Below are 13,472 nucleotides of genomic sequence, written 5' to 3'. Positions count from 1 at the left end.
TCTGAATGTCTCATTATATTCTTTTTTGTTGTACTTTTATTGCTAGGTAAGTTTAAGTTTACAAATAATTCTACCACATAAATATATAATGATGTTATAAAAGAAAACTAGTAGTAAAAAGTTTTGCTTATTATCGACAATCAAAAGTACTTAGCGAGAAATGTTGGCACAATTTATTTATTTCTGTAAAAGCATGTTTGATTTGATGCAGTAAATACGACACCAGTGAAAATCTTAGAAACTGTTTATAGGTCTCTATAATCAGTATCCAGTACTCTCTTAATACGTTGCTCAAAGTTGGAAGAGTTGGCAAGTAACCAATGTAATCCAATGCGATACTTAAATAGAACACCCTTAAATAAAACAACAACTTTAATATATTTTGTCAGTTTTCCGCAATTTGCAAAATGTGAATTAATTTTAACCCATCTAAGTCCCCTTTAAATATATTGTTACTGTTAACATGTTGTTTGTATGTTCAAGCCAAACAAGAAAAAAGAAAAAAAGTTATTTTTGACAACGGACTAATAACATCAGATTTTAAGAGGTAGATTTACAAAGATATCGCAGAAGTTCGAGCGTGGGACTCTGATTCTTTGAAATTATCAAGCGTGTTATATATAACAATGTCCGTGGTTGAACATAACAATATATAAATTAGTATAGAATATGACTAAATGTGTTGTGTGTGTGTGTGTGTGTGTAAATACAATGTTATAGATCTTGCGTGGATGCGTACACTTTGTGCATGTGTAATCAAAAAAATTTTTATTTTATACAAGATGTACTTTAGGTTGCGCGCTCGTAATCAGCATCCCCTGATAGCCAAGTATGTTTTGCAAAATCATGTAACTTAATGCTGAGCTGAAGTTTTCAAGTAGTTGCTGTGTATTTGCTGAATACATGATGCATAGGTAACAATCATACGTAATCGACAACACGAAGGCAAATTTGAGACATTTTGTGTCAGCAGATTCAGAGCAAACAAAGAGCAACTATTGCTCATTACGTTGTCAACAAAATGACTTTTATTCATAGAAAACTCTTTGCTTTATCATTCGTTTTCGGCAACATAAGAGCAACATGACGATAACAAAACAAGACACCGATGTCTGTACTTCTGTCGTATGGTTGGTAAAAACTGTTGACATATATTTATTCTATCTTGTAGTCCATTACATGTCGAAAACGAATGACCGTCTTTTAGAATAAGTACACAAAAATAATTATATTTTAGTAAGGAAGTAGTCTCGCGGACTGAGCGCAGGGATTGCAAATATGAAGGTCTCGAGTTCAAATCCTACCCATCACCTTAGGATTTTTTCCGGGTCCGGTACCTTTCATCGAGTTAATCAGTTGATCGGCGAAATAAATCAGATCTCCAAAGATTAATTCGAGTGAAATCTCGAATTAATTAATTCCCCTTTTACAGAGCGATGTGTTAGTGAATATATATTTGTCCGTTTTCGACATATTGTATTTTTGCTGAAATTTATGACGTGTTGTTGGCAACTTGTTGTCATGTTGCTCTTTATGTTAGTGATAAACCGTTGACAACAAATACATAGCAAGTTGTCGGCAACACATGTTGAATACGTGTCATGTCAAACCAAAGACAAATGCCTGACTTACCTTGTTCTAAATTTGCTGAAACCTCAAGCGTTTTGTTTTCGGCAACATGACAGCAAAAACACAGACAGGTGGCTATCAGGGTCAGTATCGCTAGACAAGAAGGGACGGATGTCTTGCGATAGTTATTTTAGCTTTAGCTCCTGACTTATCATTGCATTTATATTGAAGTATGACGTCAAAAACATAAACTTATATATATAATATCATATTCGTGAGTAAGCTTAATAGAATAAGTAATTCTCTGGCATATATATATATATATATGTATATCCTAATAAAAAATCTAATATCATATAAATAGTACAGATACACTTTAAATTTATATAAAGAAGCAACTTGTATCATTACATTTATAAAATAATTTAGGTTTCTATTCATTTATACATTTTGTATCATTTGTATTCACTGTAATTAATTTGTATAAAATATACTAAATTTTCTCTTTATAAATCGTGCAATTAGTAGATAACTGCTGTAATAGTATGTAGAGCGAAATACGCAAAAGAAACTAATTTATCTCAATAAAAAAATAGTATAAAATAGAAATTCATAAATAGTATAAAATAAAAATTCATATACCATACCTTTGTTTTTTAGACATTATACTTCAATAGCTAAATTCAGAAGCCTAATATATTAACACTATCCTCCGGGCTGCAATAATGCGATATTTGTATTGACAAAATATCCTTAATAAGGTAGTACCAAAAAGAAACAAATTTAGAGGCACGATAGGTTGCACGTTGTCTGTTTTTATCTCTTATTCAATACTGTCTACAACTGCACTATCGTCCAGAGTATGAAGCCAATTGAAGATCATCATATTTCTTTCGTACTTGGATAGTTGATTCCCACGTTCTCTCTCTACATCACGAACTGTTAGTGCGTGATTCCGCTCTTTCCGTCCAATCAGGGAAGCACCAGACACTCGTGCAGCTGTGCCGGGCACCAATAAAGTTGTTCCATGAGAAGTCTGTGCTGCAGTAGCTGCTGCTTCTAGTTGGTCTAAGTTAAATTCACTTTGCGAAAGACGTTCCAAAGCACGATATGTAGTTAGTAGCCTAATAAACATCATTTTTGCTTAATTTTATTATTAAACTTGTATAGCACAACTTTTTTTCGAAGAGAAAAATGCAAATTATTATATTACTAACCTTCGTCGTATATAGTTTTGTCGAACTTTTTTATTGACAGATCTAACAAGATCCGCTCCGGTAAAGGGAACAGGTGGTGGAGGAGGAACTGGAGGTTGCGGCGGTAGTTGCTGCACCGATTGAACGTTTGAGGAAGAGTGTTGCGATTGTTGTTGCACTTGTAATTGTTGTTGAGATTGTTGCAGTTGTTGCTGTTCTTGTGCAGCACTACCATGTGGACTAGGAAGCTGAGATGTACTAGCCACTGGTTCACCTACAGCCACCCATGTGCTACAAGATCTCGAAGCATGGCCCAGCCTAGCGTGCTCCAGTAGCAAGGTATTACGCTGAGCAGTATCAAGAGCTAGAGCAGACACCGCCGTTCGGAGGCCACTGGTTTCCGTCGCATCCGGACTAGGTAGTTGCGACACGTCGCTTGTACTAAAACTCTTGCGCAATCCTAATGCCGATGACAACATTCCGCAACTACGGATCAACTCGTTCTCCTCCTCGAACCATAGAATCTCAGGTATGTCTGCTGGCCTAGCAAAATATACAAAAAAATAAGTTAGATAAACATATTTATATTGTATTTATTTTGTATCATATATTTATATTGTATATATTTATATTGTATTATTAGCAAAAAAATATAAATATTGTTGCGAGACCGCCCGGTATGCACGGCCGCGTTATTCGTGCGGCGAAAAGAAGAGAGAAGTTTCCTTGATGATGGTTGTTTATGGCGGCGTTTGGGGCAAAGACTTGAAGATTCCGCAACGTGTAAACACGCTTCGATGACTCGGGTGATATATCTGTTTGTAAAGCGAGTCAATAAAGTTCTTCGCGAGTCAATAAAGAATCGCGCCGAGGAGTGCAGAAGTGTCGTACCGCGCGTGTGAGAGCAACAATATATATATGTTATGTAAGTAAGCTCGTGAAAATATAAATATAAAAAAGAAACAGGCCGATACGAGCAAAAACTAAGATAATGTGGTTAAAGTAATTTATTTAAATAAAAATGTCGAACGTTTTGATCCAAGATTGGATCTTCTTCAGTAACATATGTATACAAATAATACGCGAAAATACAAATTAGATAGTCCATAACTAAAATCAAAAAATAAAAATAAAATTGCAATAGAGAATACCTGAAGAAAGCGGATGCAGCCAGTGTAAGTCTCCAAAAGTCTGGTAATTGGAAAGTAGTCAAAAATAATTTAAATATAAATAATGTCAAGAAGATGGTGTACCACGGACACAAACAAAGACTATATCAACGTACTGGCTAGGCATACGTTTTACAGGTTTCTCTCACAACGAAACAAGTCAAATGACAAACATCACGCGCCGAAATGAGAAAAACAATGAGGAAATGCAAACAAGACAAACGATTATTTCGATTTGTAAAACTCCAGAAAGGAAAAATATGCTTTGAGTTTGTCTGACATAATGTTGATAGAATTTTTCTGCAATTTAATGTGAATCATTTTAGATACAAATCTCTGGAAAAAAAACTCAATATCTACAATCTGCGTATTTTTCCAGTCGAAATGATCTGTCAATACGATTTTGAGTGACAACAGAAATATTCTCTACATTGTGGTTCAATTGATTTTTATGTTCTGCTACTCTTGTCTTGAGCATCCTCATTGTTTGTCCAACATAAGAGACGTCACAACCGCCATTACAGTTTATAAATTACATTTTTTTAATGGTGATATTGTGGATCTTTAAGAACTCTTATAAATCTATTTAATTTATTTAGACGAAAAACCAGTAAAGATTTATAAGTTAGTAAAAATTTAAGATCCCTCCTTCTTTTGGTTCTTTAGATATTTAGAAATTGCGAGAAATAAACCGTTTATAAACGGAATGACAAAAAAATTCCTAGTGGAAAAATCAAAATTTGTGAAAAAATTGTTTTTAATTGGATTAAGTTTGTTATTAACAAGAAATTTTATCCAATTGTTCAAAACTTTAAAGATCAAGTCCAGTGAGTAATTATTTGAAATAAGAATGTTAATCATAAAATGCAAATTTTTCTCATGAAATTTAGGATGTAATAATAATGCTCTATCAGTCATACCGAATAGTTCCTATCTTTTGAGAAATAGGATGAGCTGAGTAAAAATTTAGATATCTTCCTGAAAAAGAACATTTATAGAAACAATCACAAAGAATTACATTATTAGAGACAATTAATTTGATATCTAAGAAACTGAAAGAAAAGTCATTCTGTATCTCCACAATGAATTTCAATCTTTCGTCATAATTATTAAAATTGTTTAGTAAGTCATTTAGTTTATTTAAAAATGCGGTCAAAATTATGTCATCAATGTACCTGAAATAAAATACCGGTTTGAATTTAAGTTGTTTTAAAACTGATTTCTCCAGATCTTGTATGACCATGTCAATAATAGGTGACAACGGTGAGTTCATAAAGACACCATAAATTTGTTTATAAAAGTTACTGTCAAAGAAGAAATAGGTGGGTGATAAAACAAATTCAATCGCTTCTAAGAATTTAGAGAGAGGAATCTTTATATTACTACGGATATGTTTTCAGCGTAATTTTATGCTTTTCAATGCTAAGTTAATAAACACATTAGTAAATAAGGAAACAACGTCCAAAGATAAGAGGATGTGCTCTTGCGGTAATTGAATTTCACTGAGCTTTTCAACTAAATCGAAACTGTCACGGATGTGGCTATCCGTTTCGGGAATACTTTTAAAAATAATTTTATGTAAAAATTCAGCAAATTGATGTACCGAACCGTTGATAGATGAAACAATGAGTCTATATAGAAAGCCCGGTTTGTGTAGTTTGGGCAAACCATAAGCACGCGGAATATAATTATCGCTGGATTTTATTGATTTATTAGTTAATTCGCTTATAAATTCATCCCGAACCCACTATCTCAACAACTGGTTGAAACGTATTTCAATCGTTCTAGTTGGATTCTTATTTACTTTTAAATAAGCTAGATGATCATCAAGCATGTCATTAATTTTTTTTAAATACTCAGCTTTGTCAAGCGCAACAGTGACATTACCCTTATCCGCGTGCGTAAATAAAATGTCAGGATGATCCTTACGGAAAATAGATACCTGTTTCGCTCTTAATAACAATTCACGTTCAATGACACTTAATTTCAGAGTTTTTATCAGATGATTAATTAATAGTGGGATAAGGTTAGATCAATAAGATTCAACAAATCTCTTATTGCATTGTCAGAGACTACATTCAACATCTTTAATAACTTCAATAAAATTTTTTTTGTTGATACTAGGTAGACTAAAATTCTCACCCAATTGTAAAAGGCTAATAACAGAATGTGGAATATTGTGTTCACTGAGATTTACAAACCAGTTGTTTTTTATTTTAAAGAGGGATGTAGACTCAATGTTTGACAGAATTGCTTCTGGTTTAATTAAGATCTTAATAGAAGCATTATGTTGTTCATTTATATTGTATTTAAATTTGTTATTCTTTGAAACATTTGACACTTTTATTTAAATAAAACTTTACTTTAACCACATTATCTTAGTTTTTGCTCGTATCGGCCTGTTTCTTTTTTATAAATATATATATGTACTGTATATACTTTACTATAATATATATATATATACAGGGTATCCCAGAATTGGTGTGACATATATTTCGTAGGTAGAAGGAGTAAAACTGAGTCGAAAAGTCCTGAACCATTTTTTTTCCATTATTTATAATAAAGGAGTAATTGTTGAGTAAATCAGGCCAATCAGCGCTGACCTTTAGCCAGGCGCACGTCAGTGAGCCGCGCGCCTGGTGTGTGTGACCACGTCGTAGTCTCCTCTTGTCAGTCCGCGAGACCACTTGTGTTCCTTACTAACACATATAATTATTTTTATATACTTATTCTCGAGCTATCTTACACATTTCGATTATTATTTATTTAAATTATTATTTTATTAAAATTATTGCACTGCAATATACCTAGAACAATGGATAAAAATATTTCTCTTATTATTGTTAATTTAAAGTACATTTTTACGCGAACAAATGTTTTGTTAATATATGCTGATTATACTGTTTAACATAGTTTTGAGACCTGAATAAACTTTTTTAATAGATTTTTGGTCGCTGAAAACAAATCCGGAGGCAAAATTAGCCTACCTGCTATCATGTCAGGTTTCCAAAAGACTTGAGGTTAAATGTGGCAAAATTAGCAGTTTTGGTCATATTTACTATTTTTTGCGACCAACTAAATGTGTTTTTGCAAATTTACTAACGCCACATTAAAGTGCTATTTTTTACCTATAATATAAATTTATATATTTATTACGCGTTACGGTTTTTTATATACATAATTATCATATTATAAATCATTAAATTGAATATAGATAAAAGTTTTATTAGACAAGAACGTACTTGAGTCACGCACTTTGGCATTTTACTTATTTTATAAAATTGTTTATTTCTTACTAATTATTTCTTACTAATTATTTCTTACTAATTGTTTATTTCTTACTATTTATTTCTTACTAATTCAAATAAACTTATATTTCATACATTTATAAATAATATCAATTTATATAACTGATTTATAATATGGTTATTATATGTATGTATAAACAAATTGTACGGTAATAAATATAAATTCATATTATAGATAAAAGATAACACTTAGATATGATGTAAGTAAAACTGCAAAAAACCAATTTACTTTGACGGCAGAATAATAGTAAATATAACCAAAATTACTAATTTTGGCACATGTAATCTTAATTTTTTCGAAAATCTAATGTAGTAGGCCAATTTTGCCGTCGGATTTGTTTTCAGCAAAAAAATCACTTAGAAAATATTTTGTTTATTCAGGTTTTTCAAAAACTATATTTTTGTAGAACTGTTATTATATTCACTTTTTATTAAATATTTAGCAAATGACATAAAAAAGTGTGTACACATATATGTACATTTATGTGTATTATTTTTAGTATAAAATAATTTTTTAATAAAAATGTTATGCACACACAACATTTTTTTGTACTTGATATAATACATATTAAGAATAAAGCGTCTATGTTTCAAACAAAAGTTGTAGGGGTTTTGCAACACCGTAGCAAAAGAGATATGTATTATATTTTATATAAGATTATATATTTCTTAAAATATTAGGATTTTAAATACTTGGTGTAAAATTGGAATTTCTTTTTTAATTTTACATCAAAATCTCAATTTTTGTCTACTTTAGAATTCCTGTATTGTTTCTGTTTAATCTTTACGCTGCCGGGATTTGGAGAGCTTTATTTCCCTTAGAAAATCTCTAAATGTTGTGTCTGTATCTCACATATAACTTATATAAAGTTCCGATCACAGGTAGCCTCTATATATAGACGGCAGCGAAGCCACCGTAAAAAATTAAAACATTTTATTTCGTTTAAAAGTCCGTTTCTTTAAGTTTTTGAGGTCACTTAAAACGATAGTGAAGTTAGTTTTTGTGTACAGTAAATTCTTAGGGCTGTATAACTCTCCTTCAGCGTTACCCAGAGTCAATGGCGGGACGTAGAAAGATATTGTGGCTCCATTTTTTTTTCAGTTTTTGTTCATTTTTTAATTCTTGTTTTGTTTTGTTATGTTTTTATCGCGTATTTGTTTTGTTTATTTTTAAATTTTTAAAATTTTTAAATTTTTTAAATTTTTTTTTTTTTTTTTTTAATTACTACCAAAACTGAGTATAGGATTATAATGTGTACCGAGTCCTTAGTCAATTGTAAAAAATTGAGCATGTAACATTCAGGGGCAAAATATGTATGCGCGCGCGCGTATGTGTGTGTGTGTGGAGGAGAGTGTATGTGTGTACATACAGTATATACGAGTACTTATACGTATTTATATATACTTCTTGTGGAAGTTTATGCATGTTTTGATAGGCTGCTCAACGTCTATATATAGACGGTCCGGCAACGTAAAGGTTAAATTTCCAATGGAAAAACTAGTTTTGAAATTTGCATGGAAGTTCCAATCGGAATTGTATGAGATATACCTACTTTAGGCATTCTACTTGAAATCTAAGGTTAATTTGGGGACATGTGGAGAAATTTTTATGCGGGGTGTTATGGACGATATATCAACAAAATGTCTTTAAGTAGATTCTTTATTCTAAATTTTTAAATGACAAATTATAAAGTATACGAGATATTTCGTTTATAGCACTTTTAATAATAACAAAAGTTGTGACGAGATATCTCGTTCGTAGTAACGAAAGGGTTAAGTACGGGAAGAATCTCATAGAGAACAGAAAAAATTGTAAGTTACATTTTGGTGGAGATACGAATGTATTATTAATTGTAATTTTTATTTATTTCTTTATTTCTTTTTAATTATTAATTTTATTACATACAAAAACTTTTTGTACTTATCTTTATTCTAAATATTGTTTCTTTTTTATATGTAACAAAATTAATAAGTACAAGCAAGAGTAAAGAAAGAAATAACAATAACAATCAGTAATACATTCGTATCTCCACTAAAAGATTAGTTATAATTGTTTCTTTTTTGTATGAAATTCTTCCCGTATCTTAATTCTTTTGTTACTATGAACAAGATATTTCGCCAACACGATATCTCTTATGCGACGCTTTAGACGAGATATTTCACATCACAACTTTCGTTATTCGAAAGTGCTACAAACGTAATATCTCGTATACTTTAATTTGTCATCTAAAAATTTAGAATAAAAAATCCACTTAAAGACATTTTGTTGATATCTCGTCCATAATACAGCACGATAAACATTGCAACGCAAGAATAAGTAAACAGACTCATTATCGACACATCTCGATATTAGAATTATTTAGTTTGATTAGCAAAACATAAGAGTAATCGCTCGTAATTTGCTACTCAAAATAAAACTTTCGCGTTCAGCCATCGTTAGTTTTTATCTGCCATTATGTATACGTTATATTATATGCTTGTGACCATTGTACGTGTAACGTCTCGCGTAACTATAATGGTTAATTAGAATTTTAAGAAATAGTTTAAGTAATAAGTTGCCAAGCGGAGACTAGCAAGCCTCGCGAGATATCTCGATCCAAATCTGATCACGTTGTTACGTCCTGGGGACTCCACGGGCCCCTTTTTCTTGCAACGTGACTTCCTTTTTTTTAGAAACAATAAATAACACGAACGGACTCGGACTTCGACGCGATAGGCGCGCAAATAGAAATCGTGTCGACGCCCGAAAACAATAAACCTAGCAACGATCCAAAAAAATTCCTTTGTAGACGATAGCGAACAGAAATTTTTATTATTGTTTAAACATCCCGAGCAACTTTCCAAACAAACCCGGATATCTCCGGGCCAGGAAGAACACCGCTCATAAAAATTAGACCAGCCGGAGCAAATAGAACTCCGGCGCCACGAGCAATTTTATTATATACAAATAGCAAAGGGTCTAGGTGGCGTGATCGAAAACCAACACTCTCTCTTTTCCCTTCCCTGGAAAATCGGACGAGCCGACCAAGCCGAGAGATCGTCGCCGATTGGCGATCTCACGAAGTTTACCCGACTTCTAACTAACAAATGGAAACTGGCGAAGCTCGACTGAGTTTTCCGATTGGGAGAGTCCTCGCTTACTCAAAACTGTATATAAGCCGGGACTCTCAGAACCGAGGGCAGTTGAGAGTCGCTAATCTAAAAGATTGGGAGTGCCGTGGTGCAACGAGTCGAAAGGTAAAGTTCGGTACCGTGAGTGTCAAAGCCGGAACACCGAAGCCGCACTGATATTCAACGCTCCACTCCCGAGTACCTGCAGCCCGACACCGCCGCCACTCAACCATCTAGTAAGTGTTTTAAGAAACCAATTGTTCACTGAGATCCCACGAACTAGAAATAGAGATTGAGGAAAAGAGAGAAAAACGATAAAGTCTCGCACGAATTAGACACAGCAGCCGCGGTACTGAACTGTTTAAGATAGCTTCTCCCCTCCTTCCTTGATTAGAAAGGATATCTGCGATCCTGAATCGCTCCGGACGACTTCTGACAGACATCCGCGGTTTTTGAATCGCTTCGGATGACTGCTGACAGGCGTCCGCGGTTTTGAATCGCTCTAGATAACCTCTGACTTCCTTCCTGAATCACGGAAACGAACAAGCCCGCTTATCTTCGAATATCAGTCTTAGAATCATGATACATCCAAATTTATTCCTATCATTAAATCTATCGGAACCTAAGAAATGAAACAAAACCGAATGTGTCAACTGACATAAGAAAATACATTCCTAAGATGATCTAAGTTGGGTAAACATGGGTTAAAGAGGCTGGCTGCACTAAACAACTTGTATTCCCTCTCTCTCTCACACTTGCACCCTAGCTTATAGATTACTTTGTACGAAACGATTATGCACTCCGTCATTGTATTAGTTTCAACACACCTGTATGTTAGTAATTTGCTAAGATTTTGATTTGTCTTTTTTTTACATAAATATAACTACTTTATATTGTGTGGAATCAAACTAAGGAATTATTCTTTGTTATCCTTTTTCCGTATAACCCACTCTCACTTCCTCGTTAAAATCGCTAGGTCCCGTCCTTGGTAAATGAGATTTGCGTCTCAGACCTAAAAAGAGACCAACGAGTGAGTGTTTGCTAGACAGAATAAGATCGGCGTACGCCGTTGACCTGTCGACGAATATAAACAAACTCGCTCGACAGCGGGAGTTCCGTGTCCACTGTAAAGAGAGATATGGAAATCGACGCGTTTACTGTTGCGTCACACCACAGCCCGACCGTATCCATGGGCCAAGACGTAACAACGTATTGTAAACATTAGACAAAACCAAGCCGAGGAACTTGAATTCCGATCAACTTTTACAGAAGGGGTATAATGAACAATAAGCTCTCACGCACGGATCACGTGCTCGCCATAGTTCTCGGCGCTTCAAAGAGACTACCATAAAATTTGAGAGGCAAAGACCGTCGCATGTTAATATAAACAAGATAAGAAAGACATGCGCCGACACCAAAATCTAAACAATCGATGACTCAACTGACTTAGAAATCGAACGTAGGCGGAGTTACTCGCCTTTGAGAGATCCGCGAATGAGAGAGTGATAATTCGACAGAAATCATGGAGGAGATAATTAAGGGACAAATCAAATGATAGAGATCAAGGAATCCCCACTCCCTGATCTCTGAACAAAAACTCCGGATTTTGGATCCGGATCGCAGTTTTGAAGCAGTTCTAAATCAAAGTTTAAATAAAAAGTCACGTCAAGCATTGCGAGCGCAAATACTTATAAATTGTAAGAAGTTGTACTCTGAGTACTACTTTGGAGACAAAATAAAGACATTTTTAAGAATTGGTTGCGATTCTTACATGCTGTTATATTAGCTCTTCCTGCACTGTTGCTACGGGTAACAACTGTGAGCGCGCAAAGCACGCTTATTTGCAGATCTTTATTAATTAAGATTTCGGTAATTATTGCGAATCGCAAAGTGGTAACAAATCTTTTGACTTAATATAATCCTCTTTACCTGTCCACGAGAGATTGTACGGCAATTCTGGGACACCCTGTATGTGTATATATATATATATATATATATCCCTATATATAAAATATAATGCGCTCCGCGCGACTCACTGACGTGCTCTCGGCTAAAGATTGGCGATGATTGACTTGATTTATTCATTAAGTAATCCTTTATTATATGTAATTATTAAAAAAAATGGTTCAGGACTTTTCGACTCAGTTTTACTCCTTCTACCTGTCTACAAGCGGTGTTTCGGCAATTACCAAACACCCTGTATATATGATATGTACAAATTTAGGTTATTACAATACATGATATAAATATTATACGAACCTGTTACCCTGAATCTGTCGGGAGTCAGGTTTCGGAGAAGGTCCTCGCCCAATAAAGTGCGCGTCGCTGTAAGACTTAAAGGTAATTAATCTGTTAGTACTTCGCAAATCGCTCGCAATCGACGACACACTAAAAAGTGATAGATCTGTAGTAACGCTCTCGTGACTCGGCGAACGCAACATCCGCGAGGTGACCTGCAGAGCCGGACATTGTGTGGTTACCAAAGTACTACTGTTTCCTTCATCACCTCCGCATTGTGCGCACATCACCGTAGGTATCGGCGAAGCTGGCTTTGTCTCGCTTTCGGACATTTTGTTCACACGTAATTTGTTGTTTGTTTGCCCATCTATCCTTTTCTTTTTCTTGTGCTTATTTTAAGCTCGTTCCAAAAGTTCTTCTTAGAATGACTGTAGCAGCAAGTTTATGTCATGCTGAATCACGTTTTGCGCTTCTTGTTTAATTCCTGTGTGCAACTACTGTGTTTAAATAATATGCAATATACGTATTACTATGTGTGTGTACACACACATACATAATATACAGGATGTCTAAAAACTTTTGACACAGCCGAAGTGTAAAAGTAGATTGGAGTTTGAATCGAAAAGTCATGTACCATTTTGCAAAATTTGCGAGTTATCGAATGATTAATTAATACATATAATCAAATGAACGCGTAAAAAACGATGATTTGGACTCTGTAAGTGTGTACGATTTTTATTTGTGAAAATCAGCTGATTGCAGAAGAAGCTGTGTCAGTCGCCACTAGCTTGTTTGCTTCTTCTTTTGCTCTCTTTATCTCTTAGGAGAATGCATAAAGTAAGCCATTTTTCTTTACAATTGAAAATCATACACGCCTACTG

At 34.0% G+C, this 13,472-nt stretch overlaps 1 protein-coding gene across 1 annotated transcript; it reads right to left on the bottom strand.

Annotated features, from left to right (window-relative positions):
* Positions 1-2,013: 2,013 nt before the first annotated feature.
* On the bottom strand, positions 2,014-13,472 carry LOC109861556. Its single transcript, XM_020441253.1, has 3 exons — positions 12,613-13,472; positions 2,787-3,308; positions 2,014-2,693 (listed from the first exon to the last, which is right to left on the bottom strand). The coding sequence occupies exons 1-3, from the start codon at positions 12,921-12,923 to the stop codon at positions 2,393-2,395; spliced, it is 1,134 nt and encodes a 377-aa protein (XP_020296842.1). The 5' UTR covers positions 12,924-13,472; the 3' UTR covers positions 2,014-2,392.

Source organism: Pseudomyrmex gracilis, unplaced genomic scaffold (genome assembly GCF_002006095.1).
Source record: "Pseudomyrmex gracilis isolate BER0280 unplaced genomic scaffold, ASM200609v1 scaffold_829, whole genome shotgun sequence".
NCBI classification, from domain to species: Eukaryota; Metazoa; Arthropoda; class Insecta; order Hymenoptera; family Formicidae; genus Pseudomyrmex; species Pseudomyrmex gracilis.
Note: the sequence above shows the minus strand (reverse complement) of the source record. Positions and strands in the feature narration are given on the sequence as shown.